Source organism: Erigeron canadensis, chromosome 4 (assembly GCF_010389155.1).
Source record: "Erigeron canadensis isolate Cc75 chromosome 4, C_canadensis_v1, whole genome shotgun sequence".
Lineage (NCBI taxonomy): Eukaryota > Viridiplantae > Streptophyta > Magnoliopsida > Asterales > Asteraceae > Erigeron > Erigeron canadensis.
Window position 1 is genome coordinate 1,452,170 of NC_057764.1, and position 26,214 is coordinate 1,478,383.

At 33.5% G+C, this 26,214-nt stretch overlaps 1 protein-coding gene and 2 long non-coding RNA genes across 3 annotated transcripts; 1 reads left to right on the top strand and 2 right to left on the bottom strand.

Annotated features, from left to right (window-relative positions):
• Window positions 1-60: 60 nt before the first annotated feature.
• LOC122598194 lies at window positions 61-3,447 on the bottom strand. The gene is made up of 5 exons (XR_006323555.1): window positions 3,328-3,447; window positions 2,851-3,038; window positions 2,714-2,764; window positions 1,538-2,236; window positions 61-808 (listed from the first exon to the last, which is right to left on the bottom strand). It is a non-coding gene; the product is annotated as an uncharacterized LOC122598194 (long non-coding RNA).
• A 10,420-nt stretch (window positions 3,448-13,867) lies between these two features.
• On the top strand, window positions 13,868-21,596 carry LOC122597999. Its single transcript, XR_006323507.1, has 3 exons — window positions 13,868-14,147; window positions 17,848-17,900; window positions 21,399-21,596. It is a non-coding gene; the product is annotated as an uncharacterized LOC122597999 (long non-coding RNA).
• Window positions 14,550-17,417, bottom strand: LOC122597998 (protein SIEVE ELEMENT OCCLUSION B-like). Its single transcript, XM_043770606.1, has 7 exons — window positions 17,193-17,417; window positions 17,016-17,117; window positions 16,467-16,915; window positions 16,261-16,370; window positions 16,025-16,167; window positions 15,438-15,935; window positions 14,550-15,350 (listed from the first exon to the last, which is right to left on the bottom strand). The coding sequence occupies exons 1-7, from the start codon at window positions 17,376-17,378 to the stop codon at window positions 14,733-14,735; spliced, it is 2,106 nt and encodes a 701-aa protein (XP_043626541.1). The 5' UTR covers window positions 17,379-17,417; the 3' UTR covers window positions 14,550-14,732.
• Window positions 21,597-26,214: the final 4,618 nt, after the last annotated feature.

Here is a 26,214-nt window from a genome sequence, read left to right on the forward strand (position 1 = left end):
TAATTCATCCAAATCACAGAGCAGGTTATATGGTGCAATATATGCATTTAAAAGGTCATAGAAACAACTAAATTTGTCATTACAAAAGAGTTAAAACGACAAATAGTCTGAGTTTGTTTAAAAGTTCAATATGATACATTATCCCTTGTTCAAATACATTAAGTAAACTCCCAGGCAGTTTCATTGTTAGCTAATAATCCAATTAAAAAAATGTAACACTTTTACCTTATCTAGCACTTCAAGCTTATGTATCCATAGAATGCATAAAAATATTTGCAATTACATGAAATAAAAACTTACGCTGGTGCTAAATCAACACGAGTGAACATACCCATCAAAGTTCTTCCCCCAATCATTCAATACACTACTTAGTCTCCTCTACCACCATCCCATTCCTAGACTTCTTATCATCTCCAGACCAAATGGCAACATTACTCGCCACATTTTCTTCGACCACCGCCACCTCCACTCTTTCCAAAACAACAACTTTATCAACTGAATCGACATCTTCCACACCCTGATCAACAGAGACCCACTTTCTTTCTCCACAACCCCGTTGTTTAAACCATCCTTACCACTCAAATCATCATCAACAGCATGCACCAACATATCTTCTTCTTCTCCTCCTTTCTCAACTCTTCCACTGTCATAATTTCCGTATCTATCTCTATATATCTAAATAATGCATTAAACATGAATCCCTTCTATGCTCAAACTAAAACGTTTATCTTTTCCTGATTCAACTTCATCTCTTTCAAGAGATATCTTGATTTATGGTGGACATTTTATCAGCATGATTGCTATTAAGCTGTTATTAAGAAGCAAAAATAGAAAATTAACCCAAGTTTGAGAGATAATTAAGCAGTACTAAAGTTAGCTCACTCATCCATCAATTCTGTATGCCTACTGAAAACTTACCAGATTTAACCCATTATTCAAGAAGTTATCGACTGAACTAAGGGGAGGGACAACTTCAAACAAGAATAGATATAATTGAAAAAAAATTTGTCTTCTTGTTATACATATAACTGAAGCATAGGCAACACCATTGCAAAAACATGATAAAAAGTTACAAACTATCATATTAAAGCTAAGATTGGACTCTTGGGTCACTTAGATGTATATATTAATCACAGCACATTTTCCGGATTTCATATCAGAAGATAATCCATTTTTACCACTCAAGAGTTTTGCCAAAACGTTTTCAAGCAAACACCTATATGGCCATCTATGTATTCAAATTTTCTGCATATATCCTTCACTATATATATATATATACATATATATACATACATATCATAAGCGTTATTATAGAGGTGTTTCTATGCTCATATCAGATTAAGAATCAACCCTTTTTGTCTTTGAAATCAGAGAATAGTGTATCATTTTTCTAAATTTTTTTGTTCAAAAACAAAAGCATGGACATAAGAAAAATACAAAAAACAATGTATAGCAGTTCCTAGATTAAAAGTATCTATAGGATATGACTAAAAGGATCGCAAGGTACAACCTTTGAGGTCCAAAAAGTGAAACTTACCAGATTTGATCCATTATACAAGAAGTTGTCAACCAGCAACCTGAACCAAGGGACAACTTCAAACAGAAATATATATATAACTGAAATTTGTTGATTATACTTCAAACTATACCAGCTGACCAAATTTTGTTTTGTCTAGTTGTTATATATAAAAATGAAGCATAGACAACACCATTGCAAAAACATAAGAACTGGCTACATACTAAAGCTAAGATAGGACTTTTGGGTCACTTAGGTGCATATATTAATCTCAGCCCATTTTCCGATCAGAAGATAACCCATTTTTACCCCTCAAGACTTTTGCCAAAACATTTTTCAAGCAAACACCCATATGGCAATATATGTATTCGTGTTTTCTTCATATATATCTATACATATTCTTACATATTATCACACAGGTGTTTCTATGCTCACATCAGATTTACAATCAACCCCTTTTTATGTTTTTGAATTCAGAAAATAGTGTATCGTTTTTCTAAACATTTTCATTCAAAAAAATAAGCATGGACATAAGGAAAAATACAAAAAACCATGTATAGCAGTTCCTGAATTAAAAGTATCTGTAGGATACAACGGAAAGGATCACGAGGTACAATCTTTGAGGTCCAAAAATGGTGCTAGAGCTGTTGTTCGTGTAGTGTTTTTTGGGACTATTTCTTCCTTCATTGACATCTCATAATCCGGATGACTCCAACAAAGCTGCATCCCGTTTTTTGTTGAATGTTAAGTCATTAATCCATGTTTAGGGGTCCTTGTGTAATTAGTTTATATATTTAGAGTTGTGGAAGTAAAGTGTATTAGTTAAGGGGCCTGGTATGTCAAAAATTAAGTGAATAACCGAATGATGGTAGTTATTTTCGGTTATAGGTAGTTATTTATGGAAACTTGTGACTCTTCGGAAAAGTCACAATGGTTTGTGTGTGTGTCTATAGATACAACAATACAAGTGTTTGTGTATTGTAAAAACCAACATAACTCATACATACGAAGTGTGAATTTGTTCACTTGACATGTTTGATTCAAGCCAGAGATGAACAGAATGGGCCAACATTTGTCAAATTATGTCGTCACCAAACATATAGTCACTAATTCTTGATTCTAACATGCTAATTCTATTCTAATTATTATTAAAAGCAACTAAAAGTACCCATTAATATATATATAACAAAAACTCACCTGGTTAGTTTTCTTTTATATATTCAACTATTCAAGTTTTCTATCAAACACCTGGCATACACAAAAGAACACATATAAATAAAGTGGTGTATAAATTCGAACTTTATTAAGCATCAAAGCTTCAAGAAAAAGATTACCTCAACAAACAACTTCAGTTTTATTCTTTTTCTCAAACATGTTGTCTTTCCTGCTCTATCTCCTTCTGTCTGTGTTCCCTTTCCGTTTGTCACAAAGTTCCTGCTCTTTCAATTTGTCTAAAGTACTTGGATGCAATCTTTGCAACCATCAACATCCCACATCAACATAAGTTAATCTGCAATTTTTACTGACATGAAAATAACAGATTAATGAATGAAAAATAAAGAGATTTGGTGGGAGAGAGAAGGCTCTTGTAATAGGATAGAAAATTTTAATTTTAAATAGCCCACCCATTACAAGCTTACATTTAATGCTTGTACCTTTTCAGCAGATTGTGACCCCTATAAACCCTAAACAGGGATGTATTAATGTACCTCCCTCATACCTTTACATGAATCTTTAAACAGGGATCCTTTGTTTTATGCAAAGTGTTTCAAAGAGGTGTGAGATGTGCATGTCCAACAAATATGGCTTACCATTCCTTATGATGCAAATGCTCGCTATCAGTGCTTCTATAGGATACCTTCCAGCAAAGCTTACTCAACAATTCTTTAGGTAACATTATTGTCTTCGATTAGCTGATACAACTAAGAATTTTTATGTGATCCATATACTTCAAAACCCTATCCTTACATATAATATAACTAACAAATTGGGTTGGGACCTAATCCACCTCTTTGAGTCTAATCCTCTATCTTTATTAACTCTTTAATTTTTTTAATATTAATCTAAATTAATTTATACTTTTTGCTTTTCCATCACCAATTACACTTTAACCCAATCTAAAGCAATTAATTTACACATTTTTGTTCTCCATCACCAATTTACACTTTAACCTAATTTAAAATAATTAACTTACACTTTTTTGATTTTCCATCACCAATTTACACTTTAACCTAATTTATATTTAATTATACTTATATATATATATATATATATATTATACTTTTAGAATATAAGAAACTGTAAATTTTTTATTTAACTAAAGTTGAAAAAAAGGGGGTAAACTGAAATCAATATTCATATGGAGTTAATTTTCGTATGTTTCTTCGTTGGGCGGATAATTTTTGGAGTATTTTGACCGATGGAGTGGCTCTTCAGCTAGCAAATTTTCAAGTTGATTTCGGTATATGTATTTAATATATTTGAAAATCCAACTTTTTAGCTTTGATTAATATATTTTGAGACTACCCGTGTACTTAAAAATAATTAATTATACTTTTTGGTTTTCCATCACCAATTTACACTTAAAAATAATTAGTTTACACTTTTTTGATTTTTCATCACCAATTTACAATTTCACTCAATTTAAAGTTACTTAATTTATACTTTTCGGTTTTATTATTAATCTATAATATAATTCACGTACGAAAAACAAAAAAAAAGCAACGATCAACTACAAAAGTGTTTTTCTTTTTATATATTTTGCACATAATTAATCATTATTATTATTTTTTAACATTGAATTCTTATGTTATTGTTATTATTATTTCTTTTAATTTAGTTTGTTGTCCATTATAGGTTCATTATGACTTTTTCTTCAACAACAAAAAATATGACCAAATTAGTTCATTTTAAAAATCTTAAGCCAACACATATTAACCATTATTTACGACTCCGTGTTGTGCATGTATGAACTGTTTCGGAATGAAATAACCCGAAGAAAATCAAAACATTCGAGATAGTCTTTGTTGATGAATTGGTATGTCTTTTTCAAATTATATAGTTTACACTTTTAGAATATTAAAAACTGTAAATTTTTTATTTAACTAAAGTTGGGAAAAAAAAAGGGTAGACTGAAATCAATATTTATATATAGTTAATTTTCGTATGTTTCTTTTTATTTACATGGCTCGATCAATGGTGAATAGGCGGGAAATTTTAGGAGTATTTTGACCGGTGGAGTGGCTATTCAACTAGCAAATTTCCAAGTTGATTTCGGTATATGTATTTAATATATTTGAAGTCCATTTTTTAGTTTTGATTAATATATTTTGAGACTACCCGTCCATTGGACGGGCCTAAACACTAGTATTAATATTATAAAAGGGGTGAGTTATTTTGAGAACTCCTAAAAAAAAAAGAACTTAAGAACCATTCTGGACCACACATTCTTTTCCTTTTTCTCTCTCTTTAATTAAATAATAAAATTCACTTAAATCATTCAAAATGTTCTAACTCACAAACCGTAAATCATTAGACAAAACAAAAAGCATGGGTAGTCTTAAAATTTCGTCCTCTTTCATTAGAGATCCAATTCGATATACTTTTTAAGACTTTTTAATTTTCGTTTTCTTTTTTGTAGTTACACATAACTTACACATGTGTAGGTTGAACTTACACATGTGTTGAACAAAAATTATGATTCGGAACGGGCTTTGCCTTTAAGGATATTCATAAACCAAAGCTAGTGGGGGTGATAGGTCATAGAGGGTGATAGGTCATAGGGTGATAGGTCATAGAAGGTGATAGGTCATAGGGGGTGACCAGTGAGGGGTGATCTACCTAACGGGCTCCGCCCTTAGCCGCTATTCCTCCGCCATGGACTGACGGGCTCCGTCCTTGGCTACCATGGCTTTGCCATGGATTGACGGGCTCCGCCCTTGACCTTCATTGTTGTGTACATATGTTCATTTACTAATTTACATGTGTAAACAATGATCTTACACATGTGTAGGATGAACGCGATGGGAAAAAAAACGAAAATTAAAAAACCGTCAAAATTATATCGAATTGGATCTCTAATGAAAGAGGACGAAATTTTAAGACTACCCATGTTTTTTGTTCGTCTAACGATTTACGGTTTGTGAGATAAAACATTTTAAATGATTTGAGTGAATTTTCTTATTTAATGGAAGAGAGAGAAAATATAAAAAAAAATGAGTGGTCCATAATTGTTCTCGCGTTTTTTTTTATTTGTGAGTTCTCAAATAACTCTCCCTCTATTATAAAAATGGCAAATGAGACACAATATTTGTTATTTATTTCATTTTTAAATAAATAAATATTTTCCACCTTTCTAATACTAAGGTTGTCAATAGGTCGGGTTCTGGTTTAATGAAACTAATTGGGTTAGTTAAATCGGTTTTATAAAAAACTATAAGTCGGTCAATACCTAATCTAAATAGATACTAAACCAATTCAATTCACTCAACAGAAGCTTTCGGGTTATAGGATTGGGGCGCATAAATCCAAAATGTTGCAAGCTACGGAGTAAAACTCATAGTTCAATATATCAACTAAAATGAGCATATACAGTAATCATCTCAGAGTAACTAACTAACTATTAGTTTAATATATTAAATAAACCCTGACTTTTTAAATTTTAAATGAGCATAAACATTTAAAATCCAAAACCAAGAACAAACAAGCTAGAAACAAACCAACAACCAAATCTAAAGAAATGGATCGTGATTTCATTAATGTTAATGAAAAACCTACAGTCAAGAATCAATCCACGACATCACGTACAAAACATTTAAAGTAAAGATACTAACAAAGTAAGTTGAATATGCGAACTAGTCATGAAAACTTAAGGATGAAGACTTGTATCAAAACATGCTAACACTACAAATGTAGAACAAGTGCTATCTTGAAAAAAATTTTGAAACAGTGTTTTTGTAAGAGTGTTTTGTCAAACAAGTTTTCGCAAAAAAAAAATTATAGAAGCGGGTAAACCGACTTTTGAAAAGGCGGGTTCAATAAAGTTGGTTCGAAACCGGGTTTTCAAAAGCCGGGTTCAAAAAAGGCACTTTGAAACCGGCTTTTCAAAAGCCGGGTTCAGAGTTGTCAGGTTGAACAGTAGAGCATCTTTGACTGGTACAGTGCGATGTGACTAGCCGGTTTCGAAATTTGTATATATATATATTTCCTTGCAAACCATATATGTGTATGTATAAGAGGTGAAGAAGAACAACTCAATAAATTAAAAAAAAAATGGCAGGTTAAACATCTTCTGGTAGTGGTGCATACCCAAATATCACTAAGGCTGGAGCATGGAACTCCATTGAGTCTCACATGCCTGCCGATTTCAAGGTTCAAAAGGGCGTGGAAGGCATAATTGATGGTTTAAAACAAACAAAGTCGGCTTTTGAGGCGGAACTTGCAGAACGTAACACGGTGATCAATCCGAATAAAATAGACCGGAGGTATTTGATGTATATGCAGTCGAAGGTTGAATGGATGAACATAACCATTAACAATTTTTTTAAAATTTATTGAGTTGTTCTTCTTCACCTCGTATACATACACATATATGGTTTGCAGAGGAAATATATATATATACAAATTTCGAAACCGGCTTTTAGAAAACCGGTTTCAGGCTTTAGTCACATCGCACTGTACCAGTCAAAGATGCTCTACTGTTCAGCCTGACAACTCTGAACCCGGCTTTTGAAAAGCCGGTTTCAAAGTGCCTTTTTTGAACCCAGCTTTTGGAAAGCTGGTTTCGAACCAACTTTATTGAACCTGGCTTTTCAAAAGCCGGTTTACCCGCTTCTACAATTATTTTTTTTGACGAAAACTTGTTTGACAAAACACCCTCCCAAAAACACTGTTTCAAAAAAAATTTCGTCCTATCTTGCCAAAACACATATATGATACAACTTGATGTATAAACATTTAATCACATGTACAACCTCTTTATCACAAATGTAACCACTTAAACATCATAAAAGCTATTTAAATTTAATCTACAACAAAACATATGACTCCAAACATATATCAGAACCCATTTCATTTGATCAGAACATGTTCATGAACAAAGACAACTTGGAAAAACACCGTAGTCATGAGCCAAAACGATAGCATATAACAAGTGACGGGGCAACATAGTAGCAAACGATGGTCATGATCACCCCATAGTGTCTACAAAAATCAATATATCTAGTACCAAATGTATGTATAGCAGTTTAATCAAAGTAAATTGGCTCCCAAAAAAACATCTATGAGTTCAGCCACTAGATTTAAAATCCTGATTACCCCACTACTATAATTACCACATTAATGTTCAAACTAAGCAGCCAAACACTCCAATGACCAGCAAAAAAAATTGAAAAAACACTGATGGTTTTCATTTTTTCAATAAATTTGATAGAAAACAATCCGTCTAGAATGTTCAAAATCTCAACCCTAAAAAAATGACAAAAATCCCTATAATAAAATAGACCAAATGTACACTTTCTTTTTATTGAATTTTACAGATGAAAGTAATACCCTAGACGAATATTTTACTCAAAATCACCGATTGAAATATTAGTTAATGGAGATTGAATCGATAGTTTGTTTTGAAAATGGAAAGGTTTATTATCAAAAAAAAAAAAAAAAAAAGAAAGGAAGTAAGTGTGTATAATACTGTACTAGCTTAAGGACCCGGGTGACTACCCGGGTAGTATTATGATAACTAATTGTAATAACAACAGTCGGGATGTAATGCTAAACGTGAAAACACGAATGCACCAGAAGTTTAGAAATATCATATGATTTTATCATACACATACATGTAGGGATGGCAAAAATATTTGTACCTGGTAGGGAATCCGATATCCGAATCCGATTTGACCGAGGAATCCCTTATTTGACCGGGTATGGGGACGGGTATGAGGATGTAATTTTTATTCCCTAAAAGGGATTGGGGGGGGGGGGGATGAGAAACGACACCGTAAAGAACTTGACATTTTAACAACCATTTAATGTTCGACCTTTTAAGAAACATATGTATGAAGAATAAGAGAATAGATTTTCAGATCTTAATACATAATACATGCATTATATTTCATGTTTCATTTTCAAGATAATTGACCAATAAATGATATATTTGAAATTAAATATATATGGATCAAGTGAAAAGTTTGTTATGTGTATTAGTTTATGGGTGAGAATCAAGAACCGATCAATTGGATACATTCAAGATTCTTGTTTATTTTCTTTTTTCAATAATATACAGAAAATGCCAATTTAACATCTTGAGATGGACGTACATGTTTTTTATAATTTAATTAATTGATAATAATTGATATTATTAATAAATAATCATTGTTTACGTCATAAATAATTTTTTAAAATTAAATTTAATGAATGAAAGGGGTTAAATTGTGCCAACTAAGCTATTTTTTAGCAAAATTTTAGGAATGGACTTCAACTTTATATATAGAAAAAACTTTATATATAGCAAAGATATGATTGGTGGTTAACTCAAAAAAGTCGTGATTTTCTAAAGCCTTTGGAGTCCTCTTTCAGTGCCACCTCGCATCACACCACTCAACTCCGCTCAGGACTCCTGTCTATTAAAAAAAGCTTCTTGGAACTTCTTCGCCACGTAATCAATTCTTTTAGATTTTTTTTATTAACAAGACACCACATTCTACCCCATTTTCTTCTTGCACTCCTGTCGATTTTTTTATTATAAGCAAGGGCCTAAGTGACTTGATCCAAGTCATGGCGACTCGGAAAAGTCCAGTTTAGTTACAGGTTCAAAAATAGCCTTTGAGGGCGGATGGTTTTGCGTTTCGAGGTAGTTCCAACCGTTTGAAGCTAGTAGAAGTCATGTAAGGGGGTGTTTGGCGTTTTGAGGTTGTTCCAAACACGATTATTTACGTTTGTAAACCTAATAAACAAATAATCACTTCAAAACATATTCCTAAACACCCTCTAAGTGTGTAATAAGTTGATGGGTTCAGCTTTTTTGATAGAGGATGATGAGATGTGACTAACTAAGGGTTGTGTAACAAAAGTATATTATATATGAGATAAGCTTTTTTTTTTTTTTTTTTTTTTTTTTTTTTTTTTTTTTTTTTAGCTTAGATGAAGCTTGTTTGTTGTGGTTTAAGTGATTAAATGGTAATGTTCTGTTCTTGTTTACATGTTGGAGATCGGTGCTAAGGAAAAGGGAATGAGAAAAATATAGAGAAATATAGATCAAATTGGAGGTTGTGTTATGGAAAGTTATTTCAAATTATAAGTTTAAATTTAACAAAAGGGGGGAAGAAAAAAATATAGAGAAACATAGATAAAATTGGAGGTTGTGTTATGAAAAGTTATTTCAAAAGTATAAGTTTAAATTTAACGAAAGGAGAATGAAAAAAATATAGAGAAATATAGATAAAATTAGAGGTTGTGTTATGGAAAGTTATAAGCTTAAAGTTGTATTTGTTATGAAAAATGAATATTTGCTTTACAAGTATTATGAAAGGTGTATGCATGTGAATTTGATACATAAAGACATGTTAGTATAGGGGTGGGTTATTTTAAGACCACTCCTTATTTTAGAACCATCAGGACCATGTGAAAATTGTAACTTAAACATCATCATCATCATCATTAGCCACCACCATGATCATATCCGATCATCACCATGATCATCCGACGACGGCGACCACCACCACCGCGACTTACACATGTGTAAGTTCCCGAATAGTCCGATTTTTCCTCCAAAAGTTCTTTCACAAAATAATCCATCTTTTTCTGGGCTGAGGAAGATTTACGAACGCGTAAAACAAAAAAATACGCTGATGGGGGACGGGCACATTCTTCATAGGACCCTCCTATTTCTTCCTTCTCCGAGCTCACATTATGGGCTTAACTTAGTATTTTTATTAAATCATCGTGGTTCTAGTATGAATCTGGGGTTTTAATCAATTCATGGGGTCTTAACAAGATAATTCCTATCAATTCAATCAATATCAATATACTAATAACAAAACAGATAAAATAAAAATATTTTTATATTATATACAAAAAAACAAACAAACAATAGTCAATTTTTGGATGAAAGTAAAAATATTACTTCGAAAGTAGCTGCTTCAGCTTTAGCATTAATTTCTCTGATTTCTTAGACTCAACTTAGTATTTTTATTAAATCATCGTGGTTTTAGTATGAATATGAGGTTTTAGTCGATTCATGGGGTCTTAACAAGATAATTGATAACTTACACATGTGTAAGTCGCGGTGGCGGTGGTCTCCGTCGCCGGAAGATCATGGTGGTGGTCGGAGATTATTATGGTGGTGATCGAAGATGGTGAAAAATGAATGATTGAAATTTGGTCCTAATGTTCTTAAAATAAGGAGTGATCCTAAAATAACTTCCCCTGTTAGTATAAATCTATACTATCTATATAAACAAACTATCCCCAAAAAAATTTAATACTCTACCTTTAAAATCTTTAATTTACCCTTTTAATCTATAATACTATCTAACACTTTATCCCTAAAATTCCAAAAATATCCTTAAAAATAACAACCTTCCCTTCCCTGAAGTTGTCCACATAGTATACCAAAAAAATACACATGCGTTAAATTTAATAATCAATCAGCATAAAAAACGTTCACTCTAAAACAACAACGGTGGTTTGCACTTTCAGCCGGACTAAGAGACACTTGAGTTGAATCATACATTCCAGTAATAACACAGTACCGCTACTTCAAACTTTTTTTTTTCCTATGCCCCGTCGCATTGCGTGGGCATAAGGCTAATAGATATATAAATGCTCGTGTGGTCTCGCTACTATTTCTTACAAGTGAAAAAGAGATAAAATTTTGAAATACACATATAACATCGGTAATAAACTTTTACCTTTTTTGTATGTCTTTATTTTTGTCAGTGTTTGGTATGGCTTTTAATTTTTTTTGCATGTACCGTTTGCCTTATCAATTTTTCTTTCGGTATGTAGTTGGTTGTTCGAAGTTATATAAATTGCTACACCACAAATAATACGTAAACTTTTAAGATTAATGTGATCCATATTTCAAACTTTTGATTTAACCTTAAAAAGTCTTTTATTAGTAATTGTATATTTTGCCATAATATATATTCATCAAATAGGCTACTTATAATAAAAGATCAACAATATAACTGGGATAACCAAGGAACAATATGAAAATACAACACATGATATCATAAACCTAACGTATCCAACAGCAGCAGAAGCTAAGGAAGTCGTGAATATTCTCATGCATGCAGACGGGTAATTTATTTCCCACTATAGCATTAAATTTTAGGCGTCGATATGGCAAGTTTGGAGTCAGAAGATCGGTCCTTCTTGCGCGTATAACACTCAGCATGTAAACTTCCTAAGCATCTTGTTGAATGGCTTGTCTCCGGAAAGAAAAGCAACCCTATCAGAGTAGCTCGACCAACGAGAGAAGAACGGAGTAGCGTCATCAAAATGTTGGTTGTATGAATTATCTAAGTGGACTATTGTACTGAAAATAATAATTAGACTGAAAATAATAATTAGACCTGAGAATGTGAATATAAAAATTCAACTTGGATATCTACGGTACCTTTTTAACGCCACGTCATTGAAGTATGACATTTTTCACTAATTTGGCGAAAGCCTACATTTAAAACACCGATTACCATCGGTACAACTTTTTCTTGCATTTAGTCTTTGGGCTTTTACTTGTTTAACTTTAATTCTCTTTGTTCTTACTTTTATAAAAAAAATTTCAAATACGGTACCCGAATATATTTTATACTTTAGTTCCCTTATAATAATGTAATTATGAAATATTATTTATGTATAGCAAAAAATTCTAGATATATTTCCCTACACAGGATAAACATGTTAAGTTTTTTAAAAACGAGCATAGTGCCTGCACATTGCAGCGACTAGAAAGTGATGATAATATAAAAGGGAGGCGGTGGTGGAGAGCGAGGTAGACGTTGGAGAAGGAGAGCAGCGGCGGAAGAGGGTGATAGAAAGTCGATGAGAGTGTAATGATTAGAGAGAATGGAGAAAGGATGGTATATAAGGGTATTATGTTTGAGTAGGGGTATTTTGGAAAGAAAAAAAATGTTGAATTTAAGAAATTCAATACTCTTTATAAGGGAGTATAAATAGTTATTTTTTTAAAATTGAAGTTAAATATATGAAAAGACAATGTCGTTAAGCCTAAATTTACTGTTTAAAAAGGATAAAATATACTACTGGTTGTAAAAGTTGGAATTGAGGGTCGTGTTGTTAAACACTCACATTGGGCGAAAACCCTACACCTTCTAACTTTTTAATATTTTTTCAAATTAACATGTGATCTATGTTTTTATGTAAAATATATTAAAAAACTCATTTTTTTGTTTGAAAAATGATGATATCATTATTATTATTTGGAAATGGTTTTTATTGTATATGATTCATATGATATGATAATTGGTTGGTGACCCATTGGTAAGGTCTTAGATCTTGACAAACAGGGTTCGATGCCCGCTTTTTATATTTACAAGGTTCGAATCCTACTTAAATATATACATATAAGTAAGGGTGTTTGCGATTGGTTAAACCGTAAACTAAACCATTTAAAAAACAGAAAAAAAAACAAACCGTCTTTAAATTTGGTTTTTAATGGAAACGAATTATATATTTTGTATTTGGTTTGCCTATGGGTATATAATAGTGAATTTGGTTAACCCATAAAATAGAATAACTTATATCATTCTTATGTATTTTTAAAAATATTTAACACTTAGTTTTTTTAATATGGATTCTTATTAATAACTTCTTATATTTGACATCTTTTTATTTATTATATTCTATGATTGACAAACAATGAAAACTTAAAAGATTGAAGATTGAAAATTGAAAACTTTTTAATAATAAGAATTGATGACAAACAAAAATTATTTATTTCAATATTTTCTAAGACTAGTTTCTTTTATAAAAATTATGTTATTTATTCATTTTGTACTTCAAGCCAAAATTTACTACTTTAATAAATAATTAAAATTATGAACCAATTTTGATTGAATACAATTAAGACAAATATGGTGAATTTGTATTTTCTATATTTAGTTTTTTCGGTTTCAAATAAAACTGAACTGAACTGAATTCTAATTTGGTTTATGATATGTTTTTTTTTTTTTAAATTAGGTTTTGGTTTGAGAAAATAAAAAACAAAAATATTGAAAAACATGAACCAAATTACCAAATACATCAGACCGAACCAATCAACACAAGTGGGTAAAAAGCAAAAACTTCAATTAAAGAAAAAGCATAAATACATCAATAGTGACTTAAAGAAAAAATCTGCAATTGCCCCCATGCAGGACTACAGACCTCCGTTTACAAGATTGACAGCTGGCGCTCTACGACTGAGCTATAGGGGCTTCACGGTCTTAAAAATTATTGGTCCCAAAGTTATTAAAACAAACTGCTAATCATAGATATGAACACCATTTATGTATGTGTATGTATTTGTTACTTGTTACGCCATTGCATTTACCTCCGGCAGCCATGGGTCATGGATCGGAAAGGCAAATTGAATAAATACTTCAATTCCTATCAACATGCATCGACCGACAAGGTAAGTATATTCTGTTGATATGTCAATAATTTGTGTATTTTAATTTGTCAAATATGTGACTAAATTTGTTTGAATAATTCTCAAAATACGCTTTCTTCCATTCAACTCAACAGAATCAGGTCCGTTTCCGATGTAATAAATCTCATATTTAAACAACTGAATAAAACTCATTCGACCGAAAACAAAACAACCCAATTAATAGCATAAACATCAAAACCACTTGAACCAAAACCATCCCATTTAACCAGCCAACTGGCGAATCCGCCAACCCATAGCTTGAGTGAAGTCTGTGTTTTAATTTCTAACCTGAAACTTTAGTGGGTCAGGTTAGGATCAGATTTCCAACCCGACTATATTTTAAGTGAAGGATTTACATGTTCCAAAATTGATAACAATGCCTAATAATTCAAATCACAACAATCATTTATTCAACTATAAGTTGTTACAATGCAAGTTAATCACAAATACAATTAAGCAGCAGATGACTAAATTACAATTAATAAGTTGACTGTACTCACAAATTCACAATCTATATAACATTATCTGTATTTGAAGATTTTAAGATACAAGGTTATATAAGTTGAGTTAATCAGTGCAGCATCGGTACAAGAAAAACCTCTCCATAGACCGGCCACATTCAGCGCAAACCACTCTGTCGGGCACACTCCCAGTGGTTCCTGGTAATATTAAACGGTTGCAGTGATGTGGTGGCCGGTTTGCCTCAAGATGTTCATTTAGAGCAGGTAGAAAACCTCTCTCTTTTGCCTCATCCTCCCACTCTTTGTAATTAGTCAAACTTGTTAGAACTGTGTCGCCATTAGCCCTTCGCATCCAGTCGTTCGAGCCCCGACATATCACGGCCCAGCCCTGATCATTACCGTCATATGTGAGCATCACATTGATCTCTCTTAAGATCGGGTCTTCATCGAATGACTTCCCATGTTGCAACTTCGAGTGCAACATGCTTTCTAGGCGCACCCAGAAAAACCATATGAGGGTCAAGTCTAACACGTAACTTAGGTTCTCGGCTCGGATTGTATCGTTGTTTTTTCGCACTTTTTCCCTTGGGTTGCTTTTCCCAACATACAACATCTCGAGTGGGATCCCAGCTGTACGTGCAACCGCTCGTGCAGTGTTCGTGAATTTCCGTATCCATTCAATGTCTTCCCCTCCATACAAACAAATATACCTTCCTTCAGCAATCTGCAAGAGCCAAAATGTGAATAAAAGATCTACACAATAAATGTAAGTAGGAAGTGGAATTACACTATACACAAACAAGTAGTATACCCAAGTGAAAATCATTGGCTCGATTGAATCTGCAAGCAATTCGATCCTCCAAGTTTCTTCCTTCCACAGGGCTTCTTCCCTCAGGCTAGTAAATGGGAAAGCCAGGCTCCCCCAAATCCACATCATGTGTAGCGCGTTGGTGTTGACGATCCTTCCTTGAGGATCCATCACAACAAGCAACGGTTTTTGGTTAAAGTGCCACACCTCCTTGATGTACTTGATCACTGCAGGTTCAAGTAACGAGGGGTGAAACACTGAATACCATGGCATCATGTTTCTTAACGCCTCAAATTGGATTTGGTTTTCCTCGGTCCATGGTGCTGTCCTATGATTGGGCACCACTGGGAGCCACACAACCTCGTACTGGCTCTCAGACCTTGTCGGGTCTTGCTTTGCCTCCCTGTACATCTGGTCCAGAACTGATAGCTCTTCTGGGGGAAGGTCAAGGTCGGAAATGAGTAGCAACACAATCTTCTTCTTCAGTATTTCTATACTAACCTAGTTGTACACAAATATTCAATTTGAATGTTAGTCAATAATCACATATCTAAAACCGCTTTGATGAGATGATGCATATGAACACATACCCGATTCTTTGTATAACTTTCGTACAATGGTAGCTGATCATCCTTCAAGTAGATCAAATGCTTGAGAGGCCTCATGTTATCAAGATGTGGAGTATCCATGACACGAAGTATAGTTAGGTATGCTTCAATCTGCTTTTTCTCATCTGGTTATCAGGTTCAAAAGTGAGTTAGCGATTAATTGGTTCGTACATCTACACCAAGTAAGTGATACATGTTTAACATATTCTTAATCTTACTAATGTGGTGAATGCAAAGATCCAACTGATGCCTGAGGTGATCCTGGATATTGCTGATCTTATGAGCCAAACTTGATAACTCCCAAGCTTCGGTGGTCGTTGTGATATGCCTGGATTATAAAAGACCATTAGATTCATGTGTTGTACTAATGGGAAGATATCCTATATGGGAATGCATAAAGAAATAAGATAAATTAGTAACATACTCATGTCCCATTCCAATGAGGTTAATGAGTATGGATGCACATGCCACAATGCTTCGGATGATCCAATAAACTGCAATTGGAATATGAGCGGTGGCTGTTACTAGTTCAGGAGTGTCAGGGCTAATATACTGCTCCGGGAGCTCTTTAAATCTTACAATGCAGTGAGTTAGGTCAAGCATGGCCTTGATGAGGTTGGAAACGGCCTCAAAACGTGGTTTGAGAGCTTCACTGCGCTCCAACACGTCAGGCAGTTGCTTGAGGTGGGCTAGTGATTTAGCGAGTGGGTTTGCAGTGTAAAGCTGAGCCACCAACCAAAACTCGCCATAATTCACTGCAAAAGCTGCTAGAGTGATTACAGCTTTTGCATCCCAACTATAGTTAGAAAGGATGTTGAAAATCCCTGTGGTGGTTGCATGTGCATCTGCACCTCCAATACTTTTGCAAGAAATCTGAATGAATTTTAGATCTTAGATGTTACAACAATGGAACTATACATATCACACACACACACACACACACACACACACACACTTGATCTGAGCAATTTACCTCACAAGAAACCTTGTTGATTGTGAGTGCCGTAAATTCAAGCATCGCATTGACTTCATTATAAATTACACTCTCCACTATTGCATCCAATTCCGCTTGACCCTACAAACCACAAATTAAATTCTGTATGATTCAAACTGGATTAATAAATTATAAATACTGAAGCAATTAATGTACTTGATGCCTGGCATCGGGATTGGCCCTATTCATGATGTCCTCGATGATTTGAAGGAGTGGTACGACGTCAAAATAACTGCCATCGGGGGAATGTGTAGCAAGTATATTTTTCATCATGGCATTGTCATCAGAAGACGAGAACATATGCCGGTCACCTCTCGCATAGCGAGTCCTGGGGGCAGCCATTAAAGGAAATAGTTAAGTTATTAGAACAATGGTATTTTGAGTAGAGTATGATGAACAATATGAAGATTTCCATATCTGATATAAACACATTTTTGGAATAAAGGGGCAATGAATCTTGTACCTTGCTTGTAAACTTTCATTTAAGCTTCCCTTTGAATATTTGGAACCAACTTCTTTATCTTTTCCCTTTTTCCTATTCCAAACTTGTACTGAAAAGCTGTGAGTTTGAATATTGGTTTTAAATTATTGCTTAACATGTTACTAAGAACAACTTACACCTCAGAACTTTTTGTCACAATCTTAAATATAAATTTAATTGTATGTTTTATTAATTTTTAATGAGTGTGCATGTTTCTTGCCTGCAGGCTTTTTCTATTAATTTGTTCATTCTCTTTTCCTTGTATGATCTATTTTTCAAATATGCTATTACTAGTTCATGAGTCATTGTTTAACTTTAATGTGTTAACAGGCCCACCTTATCTTTTGCATGCCAAGAACCTTCATAGCCAAGAAATGACTGAGGTGAATATTTTTAACCTTTTAGTATGTTTTAATGCACCGCAATATCAGTTCGAGGTTGGTGGTTCAAACAATGTTGTAGTCATAATATATGGTTTTTTAGTTAATTGACCGTTTCAATAATGAAAAAAAGAAGGTTGGTTCATGCTATTTCCTTCTTTTCATAGTTGTAAGTGCTAAAATGATTAATGAGCTATCTCTATATCAGAATTAATAGGTATACAGGAGTTTCTAAAACGGTAAACAAAGATATATCTTGAGAATTTTTAGTGCATGTGACTAAAGCATTCAATTCGTTGAATTAGATACCCAAACTATCCGGGCAGGAAAGCCCACAGAAAACAGAAGATCTGTTTAAAGAACAGAGTTCATGCTAAGGTTAGATTTGGATTGTATGACACTATTAAAAGGAGATCTTGGTTTTAGTTGCTGCTCTAATTGCTTATATACTGGGTGGAGACTTGCAGTCAACAACGCAAGTCATCATGTTAAGATTTACAATTGCCTTACAAGGCACTATGAGAATGTTAAAATAAAAGTCCATGATTGCAACAAAGTATCGCTTAAAATATTACAGTGTAATTTCAAAACTTGATGGATCATACATGCATGTATATCTCATATACCATAATAAGTTAATTTCAAAGATCCATGTTTACCTAAAAGCTAAAAGTTGTAATATCTTTATTTAATATAGTTGATACTAATTAGTAGTGGAATTTTTCTTTAACAGGAGCCTAGAAAGTTACAGCAATAGGAAACATTCTTTTGAAATATACTGTTAAGATCGGTTGAAGACTTGCAGTAAACAACACTAGTACTGTATAAATTATCATATTAAGGTTTACAATTATCTTAGTCCTTACAAGGCATACTAAATACTATGAGAAACTTTTATTCTAGATCTGAAACTGCTAATAGTTCTCTTTCCATTAGGAACTAAGTAAAAAAGTTAACTGCTAATCATTCTCTTTCCATTAGGAACTATGTAAAATAGTTAACTGCTAATAGTTTGCATACGTACTACTTGTCTCCTGTGATTTTACCCCAAAACATCAGCAAAAACAAAAACAACAATCTCGTCAAAGGCAGGGTATATGAGATAAAGGCAAATCATACCTCTACTCGAAGGTGGAGACTACTTATTAATCCTGAAACATCATATCAGAAACTTAACTTAATAAAATTTATTTATTTATTTTACTATATAACTTACATGGCAAAATGAAAACTATGTGTATGTACACCGCATATGACTGAAACATATCAGATTTGACTCATGAAATACAATCTATAAAATATCTGTATTTTAATATGCAGAACAGATATATATATATATACACACACATATATAAGCGTAATTAGTTGGTGGATGCAGCCTTGCAGCATGCATTCAGGGTGGAGCCGGGAAATCTTCCAAGCAGCCGGGTTCACAGCCAAGTTGATGTTGGGTGTGAAGGCCGTTAGGCCTGTTATTGATTAGAAAGCCCATTAGGGCCCTTTCTTGTTCAACACTCCAGAAACCCTAGCTGTTCTCCTATAAATAAACCTCTCATTGTAATTGTAATCTTATGGTTCAGAGCATCAATAAATAACCTAGTTGCAGCCGGTGGACTAGGCCCCCCACTGTGGCCGAACCACGTTAAATTCTTGTGTCGTTTATCCATTTTCTTGTTATTATCTTCTTGTTTAAATTGCTTCCGCTGTGCCATGGCTAAGGGCTTTTCCTTACAAGTGGTATCAGAGCTAAAGGTTCGATTAAGGGGCTGCTATCTTTGCCGATTAGGGTTTCAGTTTTGTCTCTCTTGTTCGCCGTTTTCTTTCGCATCCGTGCAGAGCTGCTGTACCATCTGCCACAGCCACTACTAAAGTTTTTTCTACCCTTGTCCACAGCTGTTTGCAGTTTTTCTACTGCTGTACCACCTGCCACAGCCACTACTAAAGTTTTTTCTACCCTTGTCCACAGCTGTTTGCAGTTTTTCTACTGCTGTTTGCTGCCGTTGTTTGGCTGTTCAGCTGCCGTTGCTGCTGAATCTTTTAATTTAGCTGCTGGAACTGCTGTTGCTGCTGATGTTTGCTATTTTATTTTCTTGTTCGGTCAGATGTGTTCTGGTTCTGGTTTGCAGCTGTTTAGCTGCTGTTCCGCCATTGTTTTACCAACAGCCACCTGTCCGCCGCCACTGTTGCAGCCATCTCTGCTGCTATCAGCCGCCGCCACTGTTGCAGCCGTCTCTGCTGCTATCAGCCGCCGCCACTTGGAACTCTATTAGGGTTCCTGTTTTTTGGGGTTATTTGGTGTTATTGATCGATTGGAAGATGATGAAAGCACTGTTTTCTTGTTCGAGAATGTATTTGGCTACAGTTCTTGGTTACCATCGTGATATTCTTGTTCGTCATTAATTAGAGGTTGAGGTACTGTCTGTTCAGTTTATTCTTTGAGTTGGATCTCGGTTTATTCTGATTCATGATTAGGGTGTGGTTTTTTGCGGGTGGTTGTTACTAAGTTTGTTGCTGTGATATTACCTTGATCGATTAGACAAGAAAAGAAGATAAGTACCATTGTTTGAAGTTAGTCCATTGAAACAAGGTATTAGGTTGATTAGGGTTAAGCCTTTGTTCAACCGGGTATATACATGTGTTTTGGATTGGATTGGATTTCTGTTGGATGTGGTACCGTTTATGAAGAAAATAGAACTAGATGGTTTGGAGTGCTTTGAGTTATAAGTATTCTTGTTCCGGGTTGCTAGTGTCGATACGAGTGAAAAAAAGTTAGTCGAGTCATGGAACTAACGCTTGTTTTCTCTACTATTATTGATTGTTGCTTTTCCAAATAGTTTACGGAACAAAACAAAAGATACAATAACGAATCAAAATAGATCGAATGAACCAATAGCTCATGATACCACATATTGGAAATAATTATGATTCGTATTGTAAATATAATGAAAATGTGATAATAATAATGTGTACCTGACGATCCAGAGGACCTTGTAAAAGCAATAATGTTTGCCATTGATGTCGGGTTTCCAAAACAAGATGATTGTTATTAGATAGATATGAGTATGGAGAGAAAACACACATATTTAGGGTTAGAAATTGTTGTAAATGGCTCTCTATTTATAGAGAGAGCATTTACATCTTTAGCCCTTGGTGTTTAGTATGTGCAATATAAGTCCCCGTAGTTCCAATCATCTAATGGGAAACCCTATAATATGTCTTTAAGAGTAAATACGTCCATCGTATATTTACTAGACATAGAGATTTCAGTTATCGTCAATTATCACATCACGAATGATAAACGATCAGTGACGGTCACATTTAACGTGGTTCCAACATATGCGTCATCATTGATTGATAAATTGTATATGCATACCTTTAGTAAGTGCTGAACACATTTAACATCAATCTTAATCCTACTAATTGTTGGACTCTGTAATTGGTTTAAGACTTGGGGGTTCAAATGTAACTTAGTTATTGTGTGGGGAATGGAATTGTAATTAGGAGAATGTTGATTAAGGTTGAAAGAAAGGAAACGGGTGTACGGTTTTTTTTCAACACACAAGTAAAGAACACGATGGTTCAAGGAGATACAACGTTTGTGAAGCATCACAATGTTTCAGAAGTAATCGCAAGGAAGAATTGGTATAAATAGGATGTTTTATTTCAGTTTTATGTAACCCCCATTTGTACAAAAAGAATAATAGTGATTATTGTTTGATATCATGGAACCAATTCTTGCAAATTCTTGTTAATTTGATCTTGTGGAGTGATTCTACATTCCTGTGATCTCAATACTACTAATGTGGTAATAGTAGAGACGCTTAGATAATTCGATTTTTTTGTCCTAAGCAAAAACGTATACACTAATTAAATTGTTTTCATTATAAAGTAACTTTTCGAAGTATACTATTAATAGAATAAGTGAATACCACTTGGTCCCTCAATTTTTAAGTTAGTGACGCAGATAAATGCATGAAAGATTGGTATAAATTAGTTGGTGGTACGTAGTTAGGTCATGAGATATTTCAAGTCTGTGGTAGATAGACCACACATGGTAGATAGATGACACATTGTATGCTTCAAGTCCATCGTAGTCAAGTCACAAAACACGGTAATAACACGATATAAATATTTTGGTTATCTTTTCGAATGAAAGAGCAACCGGTCTCTTGTAATCATTATATATATCTTACTTCATGATCACTTATATCCATCACTAAATTAATTTAGGTACGAATTTAAGTTAAAAGTTTTATTGCAAATCACAACGAATTATTATTCAGTTTAATGAATGTAGTTGCTAGTGGATAATCAAATTAACAAATAAAAGTACGCAAGTTTGAAAAAAACTAAATAATATTTCATTGTGATTTGCAGTAAAAAGTTACAGTTAAATCTCATACCTGAATCTTATAAATTTAGTGGTGGGTATAATAATGATGGAAAAAATATTTTTAATGATTACAAGGTACCTATTGCTTTTTAACATTTAAAAGATAATCAATATGTCTATATCATGTTATTACCTTATTTGTGATCTAACTATCATAAAGTTGAAGTATAGAATGTGTGATCTATCTATCATATAAGTGAAGTATATAATGTATTATTCATCTACTATAGACTCGAGTATCTCATGATCCAAATACCACCAACTTTATACCAATCTTTCATGCATTTATCCATATTTATCCATGTCAATAACTAAAAAACTTAAGGACCGAATGGCGAATGGTGTTCTCTTATTCAATTAATGGGTATAATTTGAGAAGTTACTTTATATTAGACAATAGTGTTTACATTTGTTGTGCAGAACACACAAAGTCGAATTGCCTACACAACGTAATCATGTTTCTAATGTTTTAAGTAAAAAGCTCATTATTCTTGAACTGGGATGCAGAACAATCGCTAAAACAATTGGATATCCTAAAGTCAAACATAAAAGTTTTTTACATTAATAATGAAGTGATTGCTAATTGATAATCAAATTAACAAATAAAAATACGCAAAGTAAAAAAATTGAATAATAATTCATTATGATATGCAACAAAAAGTTACTCTTAAATTCATACCTGAATTTTGTAAATTTAGTTGTGGGTATAACTGATGATGAAGAAAAGTGTATATAGTGATTACAAGGGACCTATTTCTTTTTAACATTTCAAAAGGTAATCAATCAAAATGTTTATATGATGTTATTACCGTATTTGTGACCTAACTACCGTAGACTTGAAATATATAATGTGTGAGATCTATAGACTTGAAGCATTCATTGTGTGATCAATCTATAATAGACTTGAAATATCTCATGACCAACTACCACCAACTATGTAACACCCCAACAAGGCGGAATAATGGGATATCACAAGAAAAGCACAACACGACATGGAAATTAAGTAAAGCCAAACTAAATGCATAAAAGGATTGGACAATCCGTTCAAATCATTCAATTACAAATACCGGATAAAGAAATAATGCATAAGGAGCACGCCCATCAAACGTTTACAAAATAATGGTTCAAAAGATGGTAAATGATTCTAAGCATAACCCATAAACGGGAACTACGAATCACGGATCCGAGAAATAGTCCAAGTCCATCCTAGCATGCAAACAATCAAGCAATCATCCAATACGTCTCTGGTTTACCTGTTCACCTGAAAAGTGTATTAAAACATGTCAACATAAAGTTGGTGAGTTCGTAGGTTTTTGTAACAAAAATCAAGTGTTAGGATAGCAACTGTTAACGATATACGAAGATTAATAACGTTCAATAACGTGGGCTCAACAACCCATAACGTGGATATAGAGATACCCATAACGTGGATATAAAGATACCCATAACGTAGATATAGAGATACCCATAACGTGGATATAGAGATACCCATAACGTGGATTCAACAATCTATAACGTGAGTATAAAGATACCCATAACGTGGATATAGAGATACCCATAACGTGGATATAGAGATACCCATAACGTAGATTCAACAATCCATAACGTAAGTATAAAGATAACCATAACGTGGATATAGAGATAACCATAACGTGGATATAGAAATACCCATAACGTGGATTCAACAATCCATAACGTGAGTATAAAGATACCCATAACGTGGATATGCATACACATAATAAACGTTTCAATACGCTACCACATAACGTTATTCATCACATATAAACTTTCAATAACAAGTATCACAAGCAAGCAAATAGGTAACTAACATCTCGTTTCATATCATAATCAATCGTATCAACCGACAAGCATTTAACAAACGAGTACACTTTCCACCCTAAATAAAGTAAATGTAGGGGCTACGAAACTCGCCTTGGCCTTAAGCGTTTGTAGAAGGTGACTAAGCGGGTAACTGGGGAGCACAACGGTCACAAACCTATTATATCAACATTAAATCATCACATTATAGCTTACGTTACTTTACAAGTCATCCTAGACTAAACCAAGACTTTACATAATGGTTTTTAACTAGTTCATCTTGGTTCTGATTTTATTCATCTTGGTTCTGATTTTGTTCATCTTGGTTCTGATTTGTTCATCTTGGTTGTCACTAGTTCATTTTGGGTTATGATTAGTTCATCTTGGTTGTGACTAATTCATCTTGTTTAGTATTAATTCATCTTGGTTCTAGACTATAACTAATGGTCGTTAAAAACTAACAGATCTTGGTTCTAATTTGTTCATCTTTGTTCTGAACTGTTGTCAGAATCAGTCCTCAAAACTAACGACCGTTAAAACCTACACCAATCCGACCTAACATACACCCAAGCTTCATTTTGACATCAAAATCATTTAGGAAGCACTTAAAAACTCATTTTTCGGACATAAACAACTTATATTAACATGAATTAAACATAACCCACTTCAAATACTTGAATCAAACATCACAATTTAGTTCCAAAATCATTTTTACCCATTTTGTAACTCTAAGAAACCCCAACAACCTCAAATTCGACTTAAGGAGCTTCAAGACACGATTTCAAGTGTAAATAACTAATTTTGGACAAAATTAAACATAACACATCTCATAAATTCGTTTCATTTCATCCCAACAAACCTCAATTTCGATCTTGACCTAATTACATAACCAAAACCATAGTTTTTGACCCATTTGAGTTTTTGACCCGAAAATTGTAGAGACCAAGAACATAACAACAAACATAAAAATGATGGATTTGGGATTGGGTTAACTTACCAACAACCCAAGGTTTGCTAAATTTTGGATTTGAGCTCAAGAGGATGGATGAACACAGTTGACTTTCTAAAGTAAACTTTGACCTAGAACAATTAAACCCTAATTTACACACGAATTCGACTTTGAGGCTTCAAAACCTGATTTTCAATCCTTGGTAAACACACATAGATTTAAACAAACATATCCCCTAACATAATTTTGATTTAAAACATAATTTTTGAAATCAATTGATTTTTAACCTAATTTCAAATAATAAAAACCCTAATTTAGTTTCCAATCGATTCAACCCGGATTTCGACCAAGACTTGTTTGTATTAGTTTAGATATATGTTTTCATACATAACCCACTCTTTAGTTTCGATTCATATCATCCAACGAGCTAAAACCCAGTTTTTGACCCATTTTGCCATTCAAATCCCTAACTTCACCAAATTCTCAATTTTTAGCGACTAAGATGACCAAAGATGTTTAGATTCGACCAAGAAACATGTTAAGCAATTCATAATGATGATTTGAGCTAAGAAACACTTATCGAAACAACCCGAAGCTTTAAATCCGATTTTGGGGCTCAAAATGAGATGAACACTTGATTCAACCCAAAGTTCTTGAAGTTTAGAGATGGGAATTATTATTTAACAAAAATCTTACACCTTTTATGTTAGATGAAGTCTTAGATCTGAAAATTTGAAGAGAAATGATGAGAGTGTGTGTTTTGTGTGTATGTTCTTGAGATTAGAGAGAGAAAGGAGTGTGTGTGTGTGTGTAAGGATAGGGAAAGGGAAATGAGAGGTGGGATGGGAGTTTGGGTCATGGGTGGTTCATGGGTCATGGGTCGACCCATGGATCACCCGAATACATTTCCAGTTATCATATAAATCGTTTCCCGTTCTAACCCGATCAATACGTTCACATAGTCTCGTTTAGCATAAAAACACGTCTTTAATTCATATTTAAATGAATTAATTATCTAAACTACTAGAAGAATGAGTCATTCAACACGTTTAGGTCAACATTTTAAGAATCAAATAATCACGTTAAATTACGTTAAATCACGTTTAATAAAAGTCAAACGGGTCAAATTTTACAAATGTTACATCATTCACCCGTTA